The sequence below is a fragment of the Nannobrachium achirus genome, assembly GCF_963921795.1.
Source record: "Nannobrachium achirus genome assembly, chromosome: 16".
NCBI classification, from domain to species: Eukaryota; Metazoa; Chordata; class Actinopteri; order Myctophiformes; family Myctophidae; genus Nannobrachium; species Nannobrachium achirus.
The window spans coordinates 19,344,986-19,370,158 of NC_137823.1; the positions used below are offsets into that span (position 1 = coordinate 19,344,986).

Sequence of the window (25,173 nt, forward strand, 5' to 3'; positions counted from 1 at the left end):
TTACCTGCCATGCCTCTTCCACATCAGAGCTCCACCTCTCCTTCAGGACTGACTGGATGGCTCGGATGAACTCCATCCCCACATACTGGCAACAAACACAGATTGATTGATTGATTGATTGATTGATTGATTGATTGATTGATTGACTGACAAAAATGCATTATGCATAAACAATTAACCAGTAAGACTCTCTAATCGGGAGATAAGCGACCGTCAGGTCGTATACACAAAACTTAGAAGGCAATGGTAGGCAATCAGGAGGGAATATGGGAAATGGGACAGATCCATGTTGACGACATGACCTTAGAGATACTGTGTACCGCTTTGCGTGATCTTAGGGCAAAATCTGTAGGAGCATTGTCCAAAAATGTGTTTTGCAAGAATCGGCCTCATGGTGGCGCTAGAAGAGGGCCATGTGAGAAATGAGGGGTGGAGGTTGTGGTTTGGCAGCCAAGGAGTGTGTGTGCAAAGTTTGGCCTGGATAGGGGCAGCGGTGATATGAGTAGGGCAAAAGTGTGAAGTGGCGGACAGACCGACAGACTGACTGACGGATGGACAGACTGACAGCCGGTGGAGGTTTGATAGTAACTGCGACCTGGTGGTCGCAACAAGTAATTAACGTAGCATCACAATCATTTAAAACATAGAAATAGCAGATCTACAAGCTCACAATGCATAGCAGCCTCGCCACACCTGATGTGGCGTCCATATAGGGGACTGCCCATAAGTCCTAAAATCTCATTAGTCCTACATCTCATTAGTCCTACATCTCATTAGTCCTAAGTTGGTTAGGGTTAGGTTATAGGGTTAGGTTTAGGCATAGTTTTACTGAGGTTAGGGTTAGGTTTAGGTTTAGGCATAGCATTTTTACCAGGTTAACATTCACCAGATTCGGACTAATGGGATGTAGGAACAATGAAATGTCAGACCAATGCCATGGCACCCTCCATATATGGGCATTCCCATATGAAGTCCTGTAAGATATGGGATTAATATTGATGACACCACCTAAAAGGGATTCTGTTAGTGTGGTTCTCCTGACATCACAGTGATGTCAGAGCGGCAAACCCATTCTGTAGAGTGGTTCCCCTGACATCAATCACAGTGATGTCAGAGCGTGATGTCAGAGCGGCAAACCCATAGACCGTAAAAAAAGTGTACACGTCCAGACAGACAGAGTCAGCATGTGCCGTTTCACATACTAAACTCTCGAGGTCGCTTGACGCCCTGAGGCGTCTTACTATTATACCTTATAGTACTTTGGTAATTGGTATTGATAGTGTTTATACCTCATAGTACTTTGGTAAGGCCTGGTAATGATAGTGTTTCCTGCCCAGTTCCATTGTCAGCTGGTCCAGTTGATCTCTCTGCTCGATCCTGGCTACTGCCTTCTCTATGATGGACATGACCCTACACAGCAACGACAACAGCAACAATAACTAGAAACATGTACACCTCGGAGCACAGGTCTCCGACAGGTCGGGTAATGTTCTAAATTCACCAATCAGGATGAAATATGAAGAAATCGGACGTGTATGTCTTGAGCACTTGACAATAGATAATGTGTACCGATGTTTAGACAACATTTGTTGGAGCAATATAAAAAACTAGTTTTGCAACAATTCATAATGTTAAAACAGTGGCATGTGTTCGTAGTGCGAATGTTCACACTAAAGTTTCACTGCTATCAGACACTGTGTTCATGATTTGTGGCATTTTGTTCAAAACGGGTCACTCCTACAAAATGTACTTTGATGTCAATCACATGGCTATAGAGATAATACTGTATGTACCGATTTGTGTTTGGACAAAATCAACAAAAATCGACTCTTCCTTGGACAAGTAGGAATGCTGATTTGAGGCGTTTGGTTCAAAACAAGCCACTCCTCCAAAATTTGGATGCCAATCTCAGCCAATCAGGATGGATTATGAAAAACCGGGGAGATCTGTGTTGATCACATGACTATAATGTGTACCGACGTGCGAGGCAAAATCTGTAGGATCAAAAGATTTTACTTCTAAATTGTGTGTGTGTATGTGTGCTGTGTGTGTGTGTGTGTGTGTGCGTGTGCGTGTGCGTGCGTGTGTGTGTGTGTGTGTGTGCGTGCGTGCGTGCGTGCGTGTGTGACTGTGTGTGTGTGTGTGCGTGCGTGCGTGCGTGCGTGTGTGTGTGTGTACCGCAGCCCGTGCTTTCTGATCTCTCTGCTGGTCCTCAATGTCTCTGGGTCATCCATCCCTCTCAACTGAAGGAACTGATCCTTACACTCTGGATGGGTCTCAAACAAACTGCACACACACACACACACACACACACACACACACACACACACACACACACACACACACACACACACACACACACACACACACACACACACACACACACACACTAGCACAAACACACAAACACACACACAATATTTTTATTATGCAAGCTCACAACACTCACCACGCGACAAGCTTCTTGTATTTTTCACTAGTTTTGTGTGACACTCTATGATGAAGTAGGCCAGGGCAGTTGTTTATGAGTTAATAGAAGTATGGAGATACTGGGACAGCAACAAGTACTGTGCATGCAATGAAAGGAAGATGCCTTATTTAGAACCCTTTCCTTAAATGGAAGAGGTCATTAAATGACACACTAGCCAGGTCTATGTTATTCCATCTCCGTAGTTGGGCAAAAGTTTCAGGCCAGGGGCCTTCAACGTTTTTCAGCCCAAGGACCCTTTAGCCAAGAGATGTTATTTTTTCCCCCCTCTACAGTCTACTCCAGACATCTTTGGCGAAAATAGCAGTTCTAAAGGGGGTTGCAGAACTGCTATTTTCTGCAAATGTCTCCCTGCATCACACAAAGATTTGGCGGCCCCCTGTAGTAAGCGTCTTTTTGGTCCCATTTGTACACTCTTTGATAATATTTGGAATTTATTTGGACACTTGAAGACATATTTAGTATCATTTTAAAGTACAAAGTTATTTTCAGTCAGTTCTAACCAGAATGGCTATTATCTCAACGTTTTCCTAGCAACATAATCACTAAAATATTGTCACTGTCGGGCAGAAACCTCTGTCGCACAAAACTAGTGAAAACAGCCGATCTACAAGCACACAACGCCTTGCGATGCGAGGCGTTGTGTGCTTGTAGATCTGCTGTTTTCACTAGTTTAGTACATTTTATAGATGATAAATACAAAAGGAACGGTTTTGGACATACAAGGTTTCCACCCGACAACGACGATATGCTATAAATATAAGGTGTTGGGAGTGAAATGTATAATGTATGGATGCCTCGGATTAAAAAATATATTTATGCGGTGCCCTGATACAAAAAAGTTTGGGAACCCTCAATCCAACCCTTGATGCTGAGCACCAAACCGGAAGGCATTGGGTCCCATTTTTACAGTCCTTGGTATGACCTGAGCGGGGAATCGAACCCCCAACCTCCCAGTCTCAGGGCAGACACTATAAACACAAGGGCAGTGAGCTGGTGAGTTACAGACCCATGACTTCTCGCACCAAGGATCCGCGTGCCCCATGTTGAGCTGTGGTGCGACAGTGCGCCATTGTGTCTCTTCCTAGAAGTTCAGCAAAAGCTAAGGTATGGCAACATGACTGGTGTCTTGCACACATGCGAAGTCGCCCGTGCAAGACACCAGTCATGTTGCCATACCTTAGCAACAGGCATGATGAATTCATTTTAAGAAGTACATTTTATTTTTTCCCCAACTCAACTGAGTATGGCAAGGTATGGCAGCAGCCATACCTTGCCATACCCAGTTGACACCTCTGCTTCCTAAAGGTGTAAAGGTCAGCCTCGCTGTGACATCGGGTGGTGAACATTTTTGCATGAGCAGGATGAAGACAACGTTTTGTTTACACACACACTGTGAATGTAAATGTATGTAAATGTACACTGTTACGGTCACAGGCGTCTCACCACATTATAGCGTCTCTTTTTGATCCCTGCCGGAGGGAAGAAACCTTGTATCTCTTCATAATTTAAACCTTTTATGCATTTCTGAATGGTTGCATTGCTACCCTAACTTTTAAGGCTGCGACCCTCCCCAAAATAATCATATTTGAACAGGGGACCAGGACCCTGCACCCTGACAACATGGAATTGTAGGCATTACATTTAGCTTGACTCTGTTCCAATCCACAGATAAATACTATACAAACTTGTCGTTGGGCTACTTTCACAATGTTTGCCTCTTTCTTACACATTTATTTTTGGCCAATTTGGTATTAGAAAGGTCCTCAAAGTCCTTAAAGGAGTAGTTCACCCCCAAAATGACTTTTTTTCTATTGATTAGTCATGCCATGGAGAGTAGAGTTCAATATTTGTTTTTGTTTTTTGTCGCATTTCTAAGACAAAAATGTGATAACAATACATTTACCCCCATTCATTCCGGATGGTGACCCGTTTCGAAACGGGTCACCATCCGGAATCAATGGGGGTAAATTTACTCGAATCAAATTTTTGTCTTAGGAATGTGACAAAAACCAAAAAATATTATTTTACTCTACTCTCCATGGCATGACTAATCAATAGAAAAAAAAGTCATTTTGGGGGTGAACTACTCCTTTAAATCTAACTTGTACAGATACCCTTGCTGTATACTGTATGTTAGGGTTTGAGTGGAAAACCATGTTGCACATTAAGCTCATCGTCTGGGGACCCTCCCAAAATAAGTTGCGGAATGAAAAGATAAACAACTCACTCACAGTGGAGTAAAGTAACCAAGTACATTTACTCTAGTGTATTTAACGCACACTTTTGAGGTGTTTTCTACTCTACTGGGCCTGAGGCAAATATTGTATTTTTTCACTCCCCTTCAATTATTTGAAAACTTTAGTTACAAGTTACTTTGTAGATTATCCCAAAACATACATTAACAACTTCAACCCTACATACATTTCAGCTGTTTGAAAATAGCAAATCTACAAGCTCACGATGTGTCGCATCGTGGCACATTGTGAGGTTGTGGATCTGCTATTATATATTTGAAAACATGGTCTTGTGTTGAAGTCTGTATGTGTCTACAGCATGTGTTTTTTAATGTGGTGTATTTCTTTTAGTGTTTCTCGTATGCTGGCACTTATTGCATATTACAACAAATGTCTGTGTAAACAGACAATAACCTGACTTGAACTTGAACCTGAACTTGAACTTGAAATTAGACAAGCTGCAATCTGCACAATAACTACTTTCTACTTTTGGTAGGCTACTTTTGGTACATATTGATGCCAATACTTTAGCAAATTTTAAAATGTTGAATTGTTTACTTTGTAACAGAGTATTTCTACAATTCTATATTGAAACTTAAAACAAAATGTGAGTACCGGTATACTTTCTTTTCCCCACCACTGCTCACACTCACTTGACAAAGACGATGACTCCCACCTTGGCCACGTCTCGTCTGATGGTGGCCCAGGTCTCCTTGATGATGACCTTGTTCATGTCACTGAGAGGAGCCACCGCCACCTCCTCCTCCTCCTCTGTGACCGTCCCCTGGTCCCCCGCCGCGTCTGTGTCCGACAGACGCACACCTGACAGAGCACAGCCCATATCTCTATGGAGCCAGATCAATCACTCATCATGGAGCGACGAGTCGTCTGTTCAACTGCCCTGCCTTCATTTGAAGAGTGTGTGTGGGCGGTTCACTACCTACTACCAAACTTCACCCCACTCTCTCTCTCTCCCTCCCTCCATGTATCTCAGTGTCTCTCACTCACACACACACACACACATGCACACACACACACACACACACACACACACACACACACACACACACACACACACACACACACACACACACACACACACACACACACACACACACACTTTTGTTTGTGTACAGTATATACACTCGAAGGCAAATGAAGCTAAATCACGTGAGCTCATCTATCAAGTGACTGGCTGTATTCAATGTCCCCACACGCACCCACTATTATCCTTGGGGACATCATGAGCCACTGTACTCTGAAAAATACTCTGAGAGACTTTTATCAATATGTCAAATGCCCTGCCAGAAATGGCAAAATCATAGACTAAACTAGAAAAATATTGTTCCTTCGAAACAATTGTGGGCTCGCTTCAAGCCAGAAAACAATGGCTATAAAAGTACAAAATGTCAAGATCGCAGGCAGTGCTCTCTTTGACGTTACTGACGTCAAAGATTGGTCCATTTTGTTCCAAAAATGTGTTGTGCAAAAGTTGACCCGCTGGTGGCGCTATAACAGGCCAATGTAAGAAGGGTGGTATCTGTTCCTTGACCTATTGGGAATGTGCTTGCAAGATTTCACGCACATTGCAGGCTGTGTTCATGATTTGAGGTGTTTTTGGCTTTGGCCACTTTATCGCTGCTTACAGCTATATTCATTTTTTTTTTTTTTGTGTGTGTGTGTGTGCACTTCATAGGCATATTAGATAAAGGTCCTTAGATTGTGTGTAGAATGTTTCATGCAAATTGCAATAAAAAATCCTAACGGGTTTAAGCGTTTCACAAACTGCTCAAAATGATATAGCGCCCCCCTTTGGCCAATTGGGGTAAGATTGGTTTTAGTGATATTTGGACTAACACTCTACATCTTTGCCAAATGCCATGAACATTTTACTTTGCATGTATGATTTAGAGGCAGAAGAATAATTTGCATAAAACTGCAATATTCATTGAATTTATTTAAAAAAGCATGTTTCAATTTTAAAGAAATCCGATCTGACAGATCTTTAGATATCGGTCCAAAGTTCACGTAAAAAAAGTTTTGTGCACGTGGAGCGAAAATTCCAGAATAAAAGCGAGTTTACGCGTTTTACAAACTGCTCAAAATGGCGGAAAATCGAAGGGCGGAGCTTACTTAACAACGACACAGATGTCTTCTGCTTGAGTCAAAGCACGCGTGTAACAAGTTGCATGTCTTCAAACGAAACGAGTCATGACTTATGCCCGTTTGAAGTTTGAATTTTCAAACGCTTCGTATAGCGCCCCCCTTTGGCCGATTGGAATAAAATTGGTTTCAGTGATACTTTCACTAACCCTCCACATCTTTGCCAAATGCCATGAACGTGTAACTTTGCATGTATGATTTAGAGGCCGAAGAATAATTTGCATAAAACCGCAATATTGATTGAATTATTAAAAAATTATATTTCACTTTAAAAAAAATCTGGTTGATCAATCTGACCGTATTGGTCCAAAGTTCATGTGAAAAAAGTTTTGTGCACTTGACGCGAAAATCCCAGGAGGAGATAGATTTTTACTGTTTTTCATATAATTCCGAATTGTGGGAGACCTAAAGGTCAGAGGTCAAAAGTTAGAGGGTAAAAGTTGTTCGGCATGAGGAGACGCATAAGTGTATACAGGTTTCATGGCTGTATGTATAACACAGCATGAGCTATACCTGTTCAAAGATCGCACTTTCGAAGGCTTCCTACAGCGCCACCATTTGGCCGATTGCTATAGAAAATGATAGCACACTTCGCCACTGTAAACTGAACACATTGATGTTTTTATTTTCATTTTCTCACTAAGTATGTAGGAGTAGAAAGGAACCGAAGTTCCCGTCTACAGTATGACTGCCTGATAGATAAATAACTAGAAAAATATTGTTCCTTCGAAACAATTGTGGGCTCGCTTCAAGCCAGAAAACAATGGCTATAAAAGTACAAAATGTCAAGATCGCAGGCAGTGCTCTCGTTACTGACGTCAAAGATTGGTCCATTTTGTTCCAAAAATGTGTTGTGCAAAAGTTGACCCGCTGGTGGCGCTATAACAGGCCAATGTAAGAAGGGTGGTATCTGTTCCTTGACCTATTGGGAATGTGTTTGCAAGATTTCACGCACATTGCAGGCTGTGTTCATGATTTGAGGTGTTTTTGGCTTTGGCCACTTTATCGCTGCTTGCAGCTATATTCATTATTATTATTTTTTGTGTGTGTGCACTTCATAGACATATTAGATAAAGGTCCTTAGATTGTGTGTAGAAAGTTTCATGCAAATTGCAAAAAAAAAATCCTAACGGGTTTAAGCGTTTCACAAACTGCTCAAAATGATATAGCGCCCCCCTTTGGCCAATTGGGGTAAGATTGGTTTTAGTGATATTTGGACTAACACTCTACATCTTTGCCAAATGCCATGAACATGTTACTTTGCATGTATGATTTAGAGGCAGAAGAATAATTTGCATAAAACTGCAATATTCATTGAATGTATTTAAAAAAGCATGTTTCAATTTTAAAGAAATCCGATCTGACAGATCTTTAGATATCGGTCCAAAGTTCACGTAAAAAAAGTGTTGTGCACGTGGAGCGAAAATTCCAGAATAAAAGCGGGTTTACGCGTTTTACAAACTGCTCAAAATGGCGGAAAATCGAAGGGCAGAGCTTACTTAACAACGACACAGATGTCTTCCGCTTGAGTCAAAGCACGCGTGTAACAAGTTGCATGTCTTCAAACGAAACGAGTCATGACTTATGCCCGTTTGAAGTTTGAATTTTCAAACGCTTCGTATAGCGCCCCCCTTTGGCCGATTGGAATAAAATTGGTTTCAGTGATACTTTGACTAACCCTCCACATCTTTGCCAAATGCCATGAACGTGTAACTTTGCATGTATGATTTAGAGGCCGAAGAATAATTTGCATAAAACCGCAATATTGATTGAATTATTAAAAAATTATATTTCACTTTAAAAGAAATCCGCCGAGACTAGTTTGACCGTATTGGTCCAAAGTTCATGTGAAAAAAGTTTTGTGCGCGTATCGCAAAAATCCCAGGAGGAGATAGATTTTTACTGTTTTTCATATAATTCCGAATTGTGGGAGACCTAAAGGTCAGAGGTCAAAAGTTAGAGGGTAAAAGTTGTTCGGCATGAGGAGACGCATAAGTGTATACAGGTTTCATGGCTGTATGTATAACACAGCATGAGCTATACCTGTTCAAAGATCGCACTTTCGAAGGCTTCCTACAGCGCCACCATTTGGCCGATTGCTGTAAAAAGTAATAGCACACTTCGCCACAGTAAACTGAACACATTGATGTTTTTATTTTCATTTTCTCACTAAGTATGTAGGAGTAGAAAGGAACCGAAGTTTTTTGATACTTGCACTGACTGCCTGCCTAGTAAATAATGACAATATCTAAAGTGTGCTCGCCTTATAGGCGAGCCCACAATGACAACATCTAAAGTGTGCTCGCCAGGTACTGGCGAGCCCACAATAACAGTAAGACGCCTAAGGGCGAAAAGTACATCTTATACACAAATTACTGATTTAGTCGCCATGCCTACATTCATTATCAAGTACGCTGACGATTCGTTGCAGCCTGCTCGGTGATGATGAAGATGGTCATGGCCAAGTACTATCTTTCTTGGTATAAGGATGCCTTCCTACAACTGAATGTCTCAAAACCAAAGAGATGTGTGTTGATTTTAGGAGATCTCCCCCAGTTCTCCAGTACAGTGTTGTCCATGGTTGGCAAGTTGACCTGGTGACCACTTACGAATATTTGGTGCTCTACATTTGATAGTAAGATGAAATTTGAAACTGTGAAATGTTGTGTAAGAAAGGTCAACAACGCCTCTTTTGTCTAAGGAGGCTTGCCAAATTTCAGGTTGACAAATCTGTAATGAAATTGTTCCACAGTGCTTTTATCGTGTCAGCAATCTCCTTCTCCATCATTTGTTGGTATGGAAACCTGAACATAGAGGACAAGAACCACCTTAGGAGAATTGTGAGAACGGCTTCAGTAAACTTCAGTAGCCTGGATCACATCTTCCAAAAACAGGTGCTTAAGAAAGCAAAGTCCATGGACAACTCTCATCCTCTCAACAATTACAAAGTAAGTTTGTAATTGTTATGAATTTCAATGCTACTTATGAATGTCCATGCTATTTTAGGCCCTGTCTGGCCTATAGATTGCTGCTATTCTACTTTAGCTAGGCCCTGCTTGGGTGACCTGCACTCACTGACTCACTGATACCTTGAACTGCTATGCTGATTTTATTGTTCTATGTGGGTCTGTTTTCCAGTTTTTTTTTTTCCTTTGACGGGCGACGAGTGGATCCTACCCGGGGTTGTGTAAAACACGCCCATCGCGGCTTGGGAGAAGCAGTAACTAGGAGTGCCGTAATACGCAAATAATTTAACTGATAAAACAATTTTGTAATTGTAGTGGAAAATACCAGTAAGAAAGTGTATATTTATTACATGTGTGTGATAAGTATTAAGTATTAATATGAGCAAGATATCTAGAGAAGGGCTGCTAGTTGTAACTTGTGTATCTAATAAATATACACTTTTCTACTGGGGATTTTCCATAAATGGATATCACTTTATATCAAATTAGCCTGTGATTTACAATACACTACAATTACCTGCAGCTCCCAAGCCGCGATGGAGTGTGTCCACTCCTCGCCTATGACGGCCTTTCTCGCTCGCAAGACTGTGCTCACAAAGTCTGTACCTAGTCAAGATTTTTCTTTGTTTGGGGTTGTCAACTTTGCTCAGGTATTCTGCCACGGTGTATAGAGGGTACAGTATGCGCGTGACATCATCATCATACTCAGTAGGCGGGAACGCCTACTGAGTGGCAAATAACTACGTTCTAGCCTTGACAGCCATCCAAACAGAAAGGCCAGTCTGATTGCATTAAACACTGTTAAACTCGATTTGCCATTCACTTTTTGCATGCGCATATTGCGCATACCCTCTATACTCTGTTTAGGGCCAAATAGCATTCTAGTTTGCTCTGCCTTTGGGTTGCTTTTCTCTCCAATGTGTCAGGGTAGCTTTCTTTCTGGTGTTTAATAATTTGGTTTAGTCCAGTGAGTTCTCTGTCTGGTGGCTCTCTGCCTCTGCTTGTGCTTTTGTACAGAGGTCCCGGACCAGCTGGCTGAGGGGGCATCTTTCTAGAGTTTCTCTGTGTGCGAGTACCTTTTAAGGAGTGCATCTGGGTCGCTTTCTTTTAGGTGGTTTAGTGGTTATAACTAGGGCTGTCACGATATGACATTTTACATGACGATCAAATAATTGCGATTAACGATTTAATTGTGTTTTTGTCGTTGACAATTACATTTATGTTTGGCTCTTAGGCTTTGAAGTTGCACTTGGTAGATATGACACATAACAATATACAAAGAAATTACTGACATATTTGACAACTTACTACTTAAAAAATAACATTGATAGTGGTAATAGCGATCTATGCGACGCGTTGTGAGCTTGTATCTGCTATTTCCACTATTTCTGAAAATGTATGAACATTTTTCAACATTCACGATTATGACGATTATGACAAAATAATTGTGATTATGTCAAATAATTGCGATTATGTCTAATAATTGCGATTAGACGATTATGTAATAATTGTGACAGCCCTAGTTATAACATTTGAATGCTCTCTTTTTTTCATTTTGATTATGAGTGGGTATTGTCTTATTCTGCCTTGCATGCATTATTTGGCGTTTTGCACACACACACACACACACCCGACAATAAGTTGTAGCCACAGAATGTGTTGATTTAATAAGAATGGAATTCTCTCTTGTACACAAATAATGTGCCCAACATCCAGACCCAACACATTATGATGTATGTTATTTAAGCACAGTTATACACACATACAGGGTAAACAATATACATTCCTCGTATTTACATCAACTCAATAAATACTAAGTTCACGTCCAGAAAGACACAAAAGGAGACACGCGATACCGACAAACCCACACCCTCAAAAATATCTTCACATGTTTTAACAATGTTTCAAAATAGACACAAAAACTGAACAAAAAAATATTGTCATTGTTGGATAAAAAAAAAACATTACTTTTCAGGAAATGGACAAAAGCTCCTGTGTTTCAATGGATCCAATGTAGTTAGCCTATATATTATTTAGTCACACCTCTTGTTAATAGTTTTCATTGTTTTAACATCTATAAAACCCACACACATTCACTAAATAAAAAAGGGGGAAAATAGCAGATCTACAAGCTCACGTCGTGTTCTGAGCTTGTAGATCTGCTATTTCTGCTACTTTTGTGTGACATTAATCTAGAAAAAGGAAATTGTGGAGATACAGTATAAGGTTCCTTCCCGACAGCAACAATATATATATTTTTATATTTTAATATATTGTATTCCCTGGAAATATCTTCATTGCATCTTTTAAGTATATTTTGGCCACTCATGTATATATATATATATTTCTCCCATATACTTTTTCCTCAAACATTTTCTCTTTTTTACATTTTGAAACTATTTCTGATAAAGAAACAGAGCACAAAATACTTTGTTTTAAATGTCAAAAAATAAAGAATAAAATCCCAGTTGAGTTTTAGATTTTACATCCATAGAAATAATACCTACAGATATAACAACACAAACTATACACTAAACTGTCTGTAACTAATTAACATGATTTTACAGTGTAAGATTGGGGATCCCGGAGACGAAAATGGCATGAAATGGTGCTCTGATGCATCTCAAACGTATTTAACTCTGAGAGTGTACAAATGGAACCTACGTGTCCATTTGGTTATTTGTACACTCTCAGGCCCTGCTCTAGATTCATGGAAACGTGTCGCGAACCGGCTTGGGCGTTTCCACCAATTTAAAATAGAACCATTGTCAGGGACAATTGCAGGCAACAGTCCCCAAGTTGCCCAAGGTTCAATTCCTGGCCTGGCCAGCAATATGTTGAATATGGTCAAAGTGTCCATTCAATGCGGGGAAATTCAGTCGTCAATGGCAGTACAGTCTCACTTTTCGTTTCTTTTTTAAATGATGATTTTTCACTTGCTTTTGCCATTGTTTATATCAGATCTGCATCCAACCTGTAGAGTGGTGAGGTGACACACACAAGTTCAAGTTCTGAGCCAAATTTTAGGGTTCTGAACTGACTCAGTTTTCAGTGGAAACACTCTGAAGTCTGAACTGGTAGAAAGTTTGGTCCATTTCATTTGGTGCCATTTGTACACTCTCAGAGTTACAGACCCTTTATTAAGGTTCCATTTGTACACTCTCTCAGAGTTACAGACCCTTTATTAAGGTTCCATTTGTACACTCTCAGAGTTACCGATCCGAAATGGTCCATCTGGTGGGACCCAGACCTGAAGGTTGAGAACCACTGAACTATAAAAGACACGTGCTACTCATTAGTGGTGAGGTGTGAGCTTGTAGATTGGCTATTTTCAAAAAGCCAATTTGCAGTATAAAGGGGTTAAAGTGATTAAACAGATTTTGATGCACTATTTCGGTAGGGACCCCCAAGGGTCCCTGGACCACACATTGAGAACCAGTGGTTTAGTTCCTGTACAGCAGAATGTAATCTATTTAGAGGAAGCTGTTTTACAGCTTATAAATACTCAATATTAGTCAGTAAATACTATTGACATACTTTAGTATACTTTGTCTCCCTAATAAACCATAAACAACAAAGTACATTTCCCTTGCATTTCCAATGTGCTGCTACAGTACGGACGAATATCGGACCGAATTTCAGAGCACGTAAAATAAAAAATCAACCAGTGTGCAACCAGCTTAACTGTATGTTTTCCACAGGTTAAAACATATATATTATATAAAAAATAAGGATAATTTACAGTGTTACAAATACATGTTCAAAGACAAGTCCCGATCCCTTATTGAGCTCCAATATGGTAAATCAAGAGGAAATATAATTTTTTCGGATCAATCAACAGCAAATTTACTTTCTTTTGAACTATAAATATTTTCCCTAATCAGAAAAATATAAATTCTGATAAATCAACACAGGATCTATAGATTTGTCTGATCAATCAATAGGATCCATAAGCTTTTCTGATCGATCAAGAAGGAAATATACGTTTTTGTGATCGATCAGGAAATATAAATTGTGATGGATCAACAGGAAATATAAATATTTCTGATCAATCGATAGGAAATATACGGTAAATGGTTGACGGAGAAGACCAGAGCTCAGATGTGTCGTACACTCTGGTATCTAATTAAGAAAAAGAAAAAAAAAGAAAAGAAGAAAAAAACACATAAAAAAAGTCATCACCGGAATAAACACTTATGAATTATTACTGATACATGTGTATAAATATAATATTTACAGGCATCTATTATATTGTATTCTGTACATTACTGTAGACTCCAGTAGGCTGGGTTTGTTTAAAAGCACGTGTTTAAACCTGGCCTCCTGTTTTGAGCAAGTCATTACATAGGCAGCATTGTTCAAACATTAAAAAAGAACACCAAAAAAAGAAACGCTTAGGCCCCGTTGTTCAGATTGGCAGACTAAATTCCAGGGGGTCCCCAGCAAAAGTAGTTACTATAGCGTCACAATCCTTTTAACCACTTTATCTATTTATATGTTGGCTATTCATAAATAGCAGAACTACAAGATCTACAAGCTTGTAGATCTTAGATTTTTACCATTTGGGGGAGAGGGGGAATATAGTTTTTTTGTTGTAAACTTTTGAATTATTTTTGGATTATTATTAGCGTATTTCTGATCATACATCTTCTCTTCTGGGGGCCCCTCCCTGGCACAAAACCTTTTTCAATTAATTTACATTCAATGAATTTGGGGGTCCTTGACTTGAAAAGGTTTGGGAACCACTGACTTAAGCTGTTAATGTGTTTTTTTTAACCCAGCAGGCCAGTCTAAACACACAGAATGTATCGTTGCTGTCAAGCAGAAACCTTGTCGTTTTTATTTTGTAAATGAATGCCATACTTCGTCATACAAGAGTGCCTCGCCAAAGTAGCGCAAGTTAGCAGTTCTACAAATTGAAATTTAAAGAGTTTAAGTGTGTGTGTGTGTGTTTTATAAATGAAAGCATTAACACAAGCATGTGACTAAATAACTACATTGGATCCATTGGAACACAGGTTATTTATTTACATTTCCTGAAAAGTAGCGTTTTTACAAGGTTTCCACCTGACAGTGACGATATGGAACAACCGTCACGTGACGTTACAAAAAAGCCCCGCTGGATTTGCTATTTAAATAAAATGTATTATAATTATTTCCGTGTAAAATAAAAGTTCCATTATGTAAAAAAAAAGAAAAGAAAAAAGAAATAAAACTCCCACAGGAAGTGTGTGTTGTGTTCATTTGAGGTTCTGGAACTTTTCTCGAAGGTTTTTAACGATGCTTTGCGCTCCGTCGTCCGTCTTGTGCTCGGTGGAGTCGGGTGCGCTTCCCTCCTCACCGCTGGAGGCCCCGCCCATCTCTTTGCCCCTCCCACCTGCCTTTGGCGCCGCCTCCTCCTCCTCCCTCTGCTTGTACTCGTCTGACTCCTGATGGCAGAAAAAAAAGAAAAAAAGAAAAATGACATAAGTTATGTCCTTGTCAGGGACATGCAGAGAATGTTAGAGAGGCAGGGGCTGACATTTCTAAAGGGGCCTTTTGGTGAAAATATTGAAAATAGCAGACCTCCAAGCTCAACGCGTCGCACTGCGACAAGGCAATTCTCTTGAATGCTGCCTTCAGGTATGGCAAGGAAAGAGGGCATTTGCATTTCTTTCACCATAGTAAAAACATTCATGGTCTGGAGAGGGCACTTTTTTCAGACAGATAAAAGGGCAGGGGCTCAAGCCCCCTTTGATGTCTATGTGTGCACGTGCCTGGTCCTTGTGATTGCGATACCTGGTTGTAAATGTAATGCATGAACCCTTTCCGATGCCTAACTGGGTTGTTGAGTGAGACCTTGCATTCCATGAGATGTAGATGATCGATTTGGAACTTAGATAGCAATACTCTGTAGCAGTGTTATACCACCAATACTTACACGTGACATCATTTCTACGACTACATCACAAGTAAAGCTTTATCATTGGATGAATCCTAACAGTAATCAATAGAATAAATGCTGGACAGTGTCAGTGCCAGACTACCTGGTAGGCGCGGCACCGCTCAATGACGGCCATGATGGACATCTTCTCCCGGCTGGTGGGAGAGCGGATCTGGACGTAGTTGTCGGCGTCGTCCACGACGTGCTGTCCCACCCTCGCCTCCTCCACCTCTCTGGCTTCCTGCGCTGCCTCCGCCCCTCCCGATGGCGAGGAGTCTGGAACCTTCTCCACCACCACCAGCTTTCTGCCGCCGCCAGAGGGCAGAAGGGCCGAGCCGGAGATGTAGTAGCCGTCGTGGTCATGGTGAGCGCCACCGTTGGGGAGTTTAACCGTGTGCTGCGGGGTGGAAGAAGTATTCATAATGTTTTTACTCAAGTATAAAGCAGTGGTTCTCAACCTGTGGTTTATTTTGGAGGTCCCCCAGATGATTAACTTAATGTGCAACGTTGTAAACAAACCAACATAAGGTTTAAGTGTATACTATAGAGCAGGGGTTCCCAAACCTTTTTGTCTCAGGGCACTCCATGAATATTTTTTTAAATCCGAGGCACCCTTACATTATAATTTTAACTCCCATCACCTTATATTTATCATCCTCGTTGTCGGATGGAAACCTTGTATGTCCAAAACCGTTCGTTTTATATTTATCATCTATAAAATACATGTACTAAACTAGTGAAAACAGCCGATCTACAAGCACACAACGCCTCGCATCGCAAGGCGTTGTGTGCTTGTAGATCGGCTGTTTTCACTAGTTTTGTGCGACAGAGGTCTCTGCCTGACAGTGACGATATTTTAAGATTATGTTGCGAGGAAAACGTTGAGATAATAGCCATTTTTGTTAGAACTGACTGAAAATAACTTTGTACTTCAAGTTTGAAATGATACTAAATATTTTTTCAAGTGTCCAAATAAATTCCAAATGCTATAGAGGGCATCTCACCTTTCAGGAGGCCAGAGGCGGAGGTAGTTATCACTTCTCTCATAGACAGCCCCCCCCCCCCTACCTTAGCCCCACCCCCTTGTTTCCCCTATCCTGTACATGTGTTTTTATAACTACGATGATATTTGAATGTTTTCTTTGCTTGCTATTTGTTATGTCCATGAATTGAATACCAAGGACTTCCAACGTAAACAAGACCGTAAAAGGACTTATTTGGGATGTTCCTTTTAGGCAGGGTGTTTACTTGTGCTGTACAACATTTTTTATTGTATTGACTATACTTGTACTGTTCTCCATTTTTGTCTAATAAAATATTCAATCAATCAATCAATCTGCACATTTCTAAAGTGACAATTTAAGGACTTTTTAATACTTCTAAAATTACAAATTAAACATAGCCAAATTGACAGAAATTGTGAAAATAGCCGATCTACATGCTCACAACGCGAGTGAGCATGTAGATCGTCTATGTTCACAATAGAACCGTAATGCCTCAACTCTTAGTGCTCATCAGGTTGGGGGGCCTGCAGTTAAAATATGATTATTTTGGGGGTCGCGGCCTGAAAAGGTTGAGAACCACTGGTATAAAGTACAAAAGTATTGGCATCAAAGTACCAACAGTAAAGCTTTCACATTTCACAAGCTCGAAAGTTTACAAAGTTTGTCAAAATCTGTAAAAAATAGCACACCGGCTATTTCACAAATACCTGTAGTATAACATAGGGAAGGATTGGTTAATGGATATTGATTTGAGTGATTATTTTATTTGTGTGTCCTGCACAGTGCACACAAAGTGTGGGTTTATAAGACACGATTACAGCATGTTTGTATTCACATACGTAATGTGTGTTCTGTCTTCCCTCCCAATCTTGACATATAACATGTGCCAAAACAAAAGCTCCTTTCCCAAAACATATCTCACGCTTTTTCATAATCCTCTAACTCAAGGACAATGATGCACCATACAATGTACATGTATGTATTTAGAGAAAACCCAAACACCAGAAGCATTGTCAGAGACAGGATATACACCTGATTCGTAGAGTTGTGTATAAGTATTGTGCTGTAAGTATTGAATCCTAAATTCAATGCCGGGTGCGGCAGTGGCTCAGGAGGTAGAGCGGTTCAATCCTGGGCTCCCCAGAGTTAGTGTCAAAGTGTCCTAGAGCAAGACACTGAACCCCTACTTGCTCCCGATGAGCAGGTGGATGGTTTCCTCTTTAACATCATTGTAAAGTGCCTTGGAGAAAGGCTCTATATAAATACACCATTTACCACACCGTTTACCTAAATGATCACTATGTTTAACTTTGTTCATTACAGAGCCCAGTGTCCTGCCCGTTGACTGAGCTAGGACACTAACAGTTTCATTAAATGCCAAGATATTTGTAGTGGTCAGTATTTGACAACCGTATTGAAACACATCTGAAGTAACGGAGAAAAAGAAAAATCAAACAGCCGAGCAAAAGGACATATTTATATCAAGGAGAGGCGAAAACCAAACTGACCGTGTGTTTTGTCTCGGGGTCTCTGGGGTGGGTCCTGCTCAACCGGTGGTCCTCGGGGTCTCTGAGGGGGGCCCTGTTCAGCCGGTGGTCCAGGGAGCTGGTCCTGTGCAGCCTGGCGGACCTCCTCTCCTCCCTGCTGAGGTGGGCCTGGTAGGACGGACTGTCTGAGGACGCTTCTCCACACACACAGGAAGAGGTCCATGTTATTTATAGATCAGTAGCTGCTCAAACATTTACATGTCAAGGAAGAAAATGTGAAGTAAAAAAAACAAAAAAACAACAACTAAAGAACAATTCTAAACGATAATAACCTTGGAAGAGGTTGGAGGAGCAACTGGAGCGCCGCTTGGCGCCACCGTCCAACATCCTCTCCGGTACCGACTGGCTCCGGCCCACCGGCGGGGGCTGGCCGGGGTCGGGGTGGACGTATTTGGAGCGGAGCTCTCGTACGTGCGGCCAGTGGAAGCCCTCGGTGGGAGGGGTGGGGCTCAGAGGACTGACCCTGGCCGGGTTCTGGACCCCCGGGGAGGAGTGCAGGAGCCTGCTGGGAGTGATGGCCGTGGTGTCAGAAGTGGGAGCCGGGCTGGTAGGAGGGCGGAGCCGCTCTGCGAGGCTCAGCGGTGGCGTTTCATGGGAGGAGCTCAGAGGTAAGCTTAGCGTGGGTTTACCTGAAAGAACAAGATTATGTCAAGTTCAAAAATAATTTTATGTATTTTGAAAAGCTGAAAATAGTCAATCTCCAAGCTCACAATGCGTCCTAATAAAATAATTGATAATGGATAATTTTTTCAGAATAATTGATTAATGATTAATCCCTTTTTTGGGTATTAGTCTACTTGCCAGCCCATAGAGCCCCATTGTGAACCCGGACATATTGAGTACACCAAGGTTTTATGTTATAAATGTTGAGTAAGGGTCCCCAGCATGTAGAAACTGCCGGATGCTAACTTGCATATGTTGAGCAATTTTCATAATTTGCATAATTAGCTTTAATTAGCATAATCCCCTATAATAATGGATAATATGTCAAAAACTGATTGACCGATTTGAACAATATTGGAGTGGTTTTGGGGGTTATTGAGGATGCTGAATCCATTTTCTAAATTCAAAATGGCAGTTTTAAACCGGAAATGGCCTTATACCAACTTAAAGTGGGGTGATTTTGATACTTTTTTGTTGATTTAAGTTGGTATATTGGCCATTTCCGGTTTAAAACGGCCATTTTGAATTTAGAAAATGTCAGAAATGGATTCAGCATTCTCAATAACCCCCAAAACCACTCTCAACATATGCAAGTTAGCATCCGGCAGTTTCTAAATGCTGGGAACCCATACTCAACATTTCTAACATAAAACCTTACTGTACTCAATATGCCAGGGTTCAGATTCTGGCAAGTGGACTATATGGCATTATAAGTGAAAAAAAAATCCTTCTCTGATCCATGTTCAGTGGAAGGAGTGCTTGTTTTCGGTGATGACGACGGAGGCGCGCCGTCTCAGGCGACCTTGAGCCACGCAAGACACCGCCGAGGGAGCGAGTCGCCGCGTCGAGCCTTGCGAAGATTGCATGGGCAAACTCAGCGCCATCCGAGTTATGTCACGATATGGACAGAATAGGAAATCTTCATAACCCCGACTTTTGGCATCTCCGCGCGGTCCAGGTGAACACAGCGGAGTGCTCCCTAGCTCCGTACAGCCAATCACAAGCCTTGGATTCTAATTTATTCAACCCTGTATCCTACGAATTACATTATCGCGTTCAGTACCTGAGGAGTCTGTTTCCTCCAGGACGCAGGGCAGTGTCTTGTGCTGGCTCCTGTGTTGGACCAGCGGCTTGCTGGACTTGATCTTCTGGCTGTACTTGCGGGCCAGGTGCAGAACCTTGCTCTTGGCCTTGTCTTCGTCGTCGCTGTCCGGAGGCTCTGGGTCCCTGCTCCTCTCTCCCTCTGCCTCGGCCCTCAGCTGCAGCACCCTGGGCAGCCGAGCCCTGGGGATAGCATGGGTTAGAGCTGTCAGTCGCCATGACCGATCTCAGTCATTTTTACAAGAAAGCATAATTTTCTTTCATCTGTTAATGAACGTTTTTCAACAGATGAATTAATACAGATATATGGACTATTATGCAAAAAACAATTGCAATTATCCCAAGTAATAGGTAGGCCTGTCACAATTATTACATAATTGTCTAATCGCAATTACTTGACATAATCGCAATTATTATGTCATAATCGTCATAATCCACATTCATATATTTATAATATATAGCATATCTACAAGCTTGGAGACCGTCTATTTCCACTATTTCCACTACTCTTGCTTTTAGCTGAATGTTTAAATCCCTGTGCTGCTAATTGACGTCCGCACTGTTCTGAAATTGTTCTTCAATGTTTTATGTTTTTATTTCTCTGCTTTATTGTAATCATCTTAATTATTTATTTTTATTCTGTATTTTTTATTTTTATTTTACCTTTTCTCTGTTAAGCACTTGTGCTTCATTTTCTGCTCTGTAAAGCGCTTTGAGCTGCATTTCATGTCATGAAAGGTGCTATACAAATAAAGTTTTATTATTATTATTATTATTATCAATGTTCTTTTTTTTAAGTATATAGTTGTCAAATATGTCAGTCTTTTCTTTGTATATTTAAGTCATGTGTCATATCTGCCATGTGCAACTTCAAAGCCTACAAGCCAAACAGAAGTGTAATTTTCAACGACAAAAACACAATTAGATCGTTAATCGCAAATATTTGAGTGACATTTAATCATCATATAAAATGTCATAATGGTGACAGCCCTAGTAATAGGCTCTAGCAGTCATAATGTAAAGAAACTGTGCCCCTTCCTTACTTCTTACAGATTATGCCAATTCAGGCTCTGTTAAATTTAGTGTAGCACGGTGGTTCTCAAACCTTTGAATTCCAAAGACCTCCATAACTCTGTGTACAAATGGAACCAATGGAAGTGTCCATTTGGTTCCCGTCGTACACTCTCAGAGTTACACTCCTCTGTAAGGGTCCATTTGGAACCTCCTCAAGGACCCATGAGGCTCCCTGTACCACACTGCACAATATCAGCACCCTGACTCTGTTTGACTAGAATGGAACAGAGCCATTATCAGTATCATTGGCAACACCTTTGGAAGGAAGTAAGGAAGAGGCCCGATTTCTTTCCAATATGGCTGCTGTGCATAGAGCCTATAAGAGATGAAGCAGGGACCCCCACAACCTGTTTATAGATTCCATATAGTTTCATTGTTTGACAGCATAATCATCAGTGTATTTTCGATTCATGTCAATGTGTGTTTTCATATATTTAACCACTTGAACCGTCAAAACTTGACATTTCACTCTGTACTTAGTATGCACTTTTTCCCCTCTCTGCCAAACGTCTTAGCCGAAAATAGCCGATCTGCAAGCTCACAACGCCTCGCGCTGGCGTTGAGCTTGTAGATCGGCTATTTTTGGTTAAAGTTCTCAGGATATAGACGCTAGGATTCAAGTGGTTAATATAAAAAAGGAGAAAAAAGTTTCTATCACACAAAGATTTGGAGGACCCCCTGTAGTAACTCTGAGGACCCCCCTGCTGAAGACCCCCTGGCCTATTGGGATGTACCGACGGTGACAGGATTACCTGAGGAGCCCGCCCTCCTCGTCGCAGGACCTCCGGGCGGCCTTGAGGCCCCCGGATCGGCTCAGGCCGGCGCTCTTCAGAGGGGAGGAGCCGGCCGACTCCTCCGTGATGGTGGTGAGGTCGGAATCCCCCCCTGCGCCGTCTCTCTCACCGCCGCCGTTCTTCTTGGGGGTCTGCTGGTTTCGGTTGGGCAGACCCAGAGACCCGGAGACTCTAGAGTTCCTCGCCAGCTCCCGAGACCTTTTCTCCCTCCCTCCTCGGGGGCCCGCCTCGCCCGGCGGCGTCCCGCAGACGTCCCGCTCCATGGCCCGCCAGATCTTGATCATCTCGGACGAAGGCCTGAACTCGTCGTCGTCGACGGGCCTCTCCTCCTGGACGCGCGGAGGCCGGTCCGGACCGACAGAGTCCTGGGACGCACTGGACTCCGGGTAACCGCGAGAGCCCGTAGCCGACGAAGAGCCTGCTTCGGAGACGAGGGAGGGAGAGTTATCGCTCCAGGCCGTTTCGGGAGGCTGGCTTTTGTCCGTCGCTTCGGCGGCAGCGTCGGTTTTGTCCGAGGCTTCGTCGGCGGCGGTGTCAGGAACGCGATCCTTAGGGATGCTGTTGATCCTGGTGACGGAGTTCCTGACCAGGCCGGCGGGGATGTAGCTCAGGCTCTCCCTGCGCCGGAGGCTGAAGACGGGGTCCTGGCTCTCCGCCGTCTCGTAGTAGCTCTTGATCTTGCCGATGAGCAGCTGGTCCTGCTTGGACAGCGTGGAGTCCCTCCTCCGGCGGAGCGCCGCGGACCCCCGGAAGTCGCCGTCGAACAGGCTGTCCTCTCGGGGAGACAGCAGGTTCAGGTCGGCGGCTCCGAAGTTCTCCGGGGCGTCCGAACAGGCACTGTTCAGGCGCTGTGACCTGAGGTGACGTAAAAAGTATGTGTCGTGAGACAGAATACGATACGCATAGGCTTAGGTCATTGATTCTCAACTCCAGTTTGATATGCACGCACATTCCCAGTAAGCCAAAGAACAAATGCCCCCCAATATTTTGGCCTATTTTTTTTTATAATTCCCATGGATTCTTTGGACCATGACACAACTCCCCATTTGTTCCAGACTAGACTATCGTGTTTTCTTCTAAACACCCTTTCTGCTACTGCTTGTCCAAAACTCACACACATCATTTCTGGAGTCATGCAATCAAGACAAGGTTAAGGTGTCAATCAAGGTGTTAATATTTCTATGCTCTTTTAATGAATTATTTTGACTAATAAAGTATTCAATCAATCAATCAATCAATCAATCAATCGATTGGTCTGAAGATTCACCTATTTTAGACCCCACCTTAGCCCATAGCACTTACCGTAGCACTTTCCTACCCTCAAATGACCATACATGTAATTTAGATAGCATCTTATTTGTATTTTTATGCCATAATTTGTTATGAAGTTTTTTACTGAATAGGTGCTTTGTCTAGCAGTATTTCTTTCCATTTGTTGTATTGATGTTGATGTACTGATGTATTACCTTGCTTATTGTAAATTGCTCTGGATTAAGAGCTTCTGCTAAATGCTTAAATTGAAAATTGGGTGTCACCTGTCAGCAGGCTCTGCAGCCAGGCTCAGGGTGCTGCCGTGGCGGCTGGGTAGGCGTGGCGAGGGACAGCCCAGGGAGCGGGTGGTGTCGTCGGCGGGAACGCTGCCCCTCCTGGTGGAGGTGGAGAAGTGCAGGGCGATGACCCCGGCCTGGTCCAACACGGAGGAGGGCAGGATGGAGATCTCCTTCTCGTCCTCGTCAGACGACTCTGCGCTGCTCAGCGTCTTACTGTCCGACTCTGGGGTGCCGGGAGACGACACCTTATCTGAGGGGGACGAGACATTAGATACGATTAAGCCATTGGAATAAAAGTAGAAGAAGCGCTGCGTGGGTCCGTGAGTAGGCTAGTACAATAGGCTGAGAACAGGTGCTCTTTGGAGAGGGTATGTAGATATTGAGGCAAAAAAGATTCTAGTTCCATTCCATTGTAACAGAAAACAGTGCACTGATAAAGTGGGGAACTAAGAAAAATCCAAGGCAGCTCCGTTCAGTTCAAGGTAGAAAACAAAATGTATTCAGATCATGGCAGCATTAAAAGAAACGACCAACGCGTTTCGGCCTTGTTTGGCCTTCATCAGGGTCCGCTGCGGACCCTGATGAAGGCCAAACGAGGCCGAAACGCGTTGGTCGTTTCGTACTTAAATTGATGTCTTAAATCTGTGTCATGTTAGATGTTGAACCACTTTTTTATGCTTTAGCTATTGAAAAATAGCAGATATACAAGCTCACAGTGAGCTTGTAGATCTGCTATTTTTTCTAAACATTTGTGCAAGTCTTTGAATATTTTTGACCTGATTCTATAAATGTCTTTCTTCTCAAATCCTTCCTTATAAATCAGTGGTTCACATTTTCATGTCAAGGACACCCAAAATTACACACATTTGGCCGCAGACCCCCCCCCCCATCTCAAAATATGTTGTTCCAGGGACCCCCCGGAAGCAAATATTTGAGTTACAAATGTTCGCTTTTAAAAAGATATGTTCAAAGAAAATCACGATTTTTCAAAAATAGCAGATCTACAAGCTCGCAGCGCGGCACTTGGTGCCCCGGAAGCCACAGTCGAGTCCATGTTGTGGAAATTGACGGTCTGTAATGGTGGCCGAGTATGTTTATTTCCACACGGAAATGAAAAATCCTAACCACGGTCGATCCTCACGGCCCAGTTGTTTTTTAATTCATAATCTTTTATACAGGGTCTTATACACACAATTACTTCCAAGCACCAGTAGATGGTGCCATTATTTTTAACTGAATATTGGCACCTACTGTCGATGTCTATATGATATACCAATAAATAAAATAATGTAATAGGAAGATAAGATAATATGAATACAAGTATTTTTAAAGTCAAGGTTCACCTGCTGGGGGCGCTGTCCTGCGGGGGGATGTGGACAGTGTGGGTGGGGGGGTGATGGGGGTGCAGCCTGTGTCTGAAGGCAGGGTCTCTGGTTCGATTTTCCCCGTTGGCTCAGCGGGTTTCTCTACAGTAGACTGGACACAGAGCGGTGGTGGTTTAATGTCATCATTGTTATTTTATTCAATGTTTATCTCACCTTTATCCACTTCAACCCTCGATACTCGGTCAGCTCTTTTTTCCCTCTACGCCAAAATAATCTACCGAATGGTAACCTTTATTTACATAAAAGCCTTCTAATACAGGCCACAAAGTTCTTTATAC

The 25,173-nt window shown here is 42.2% G+C and overlaps 1 protein-coding gene across 1 annotated transcript in view; it reads right to left on the minus strand.

The window, feature by feature from the left end:
- Positions 1-14,656: 14,656 nt before the first annotated feature.
- The window catches only part of LOC308300873 (pleckstrin homology domain-containing family G member 3-like), a 70,283-nt gene continuing 59,766 nt past the window's right edge, over positions 14,657-25,173 (minus strand). The window contains exons 19-26 of the mRNA XM_080744769.1: positions 24,854-24,986; positions 23,496-23,760; positions 21,919-22,815; positions 20,055-20,275; positions 18,601-18,957; positions 18,290-18,462; positions 15,881-16,174; positions 14,657-15,283 (exon numbers count right to left, since the gene is read on the minus strand). Of these exons, the coding sequence (XP_080600895.1) occupies positions 15,095-15,283; positions 15,881-16,174; positions 18,290-18,462; positions 18,601-18,957; positions 20,055-20,275; positions 21,919-22,815; positions 23,496-23,760; positions 24,854-24,986 (2,529 nt within the window). The 3' untranslated portion in view covers positions 14,657-15,094. The remainder of the gene's footprint in view (positions 15,284-15,880; positions 16,175-18,289; positions 18,463-18,600; positions 18,958-20,054; positions 20,276-21,918; positions 22,816-23,495; positions 23,761-24,853; positions 24,987-25,173) is intronic.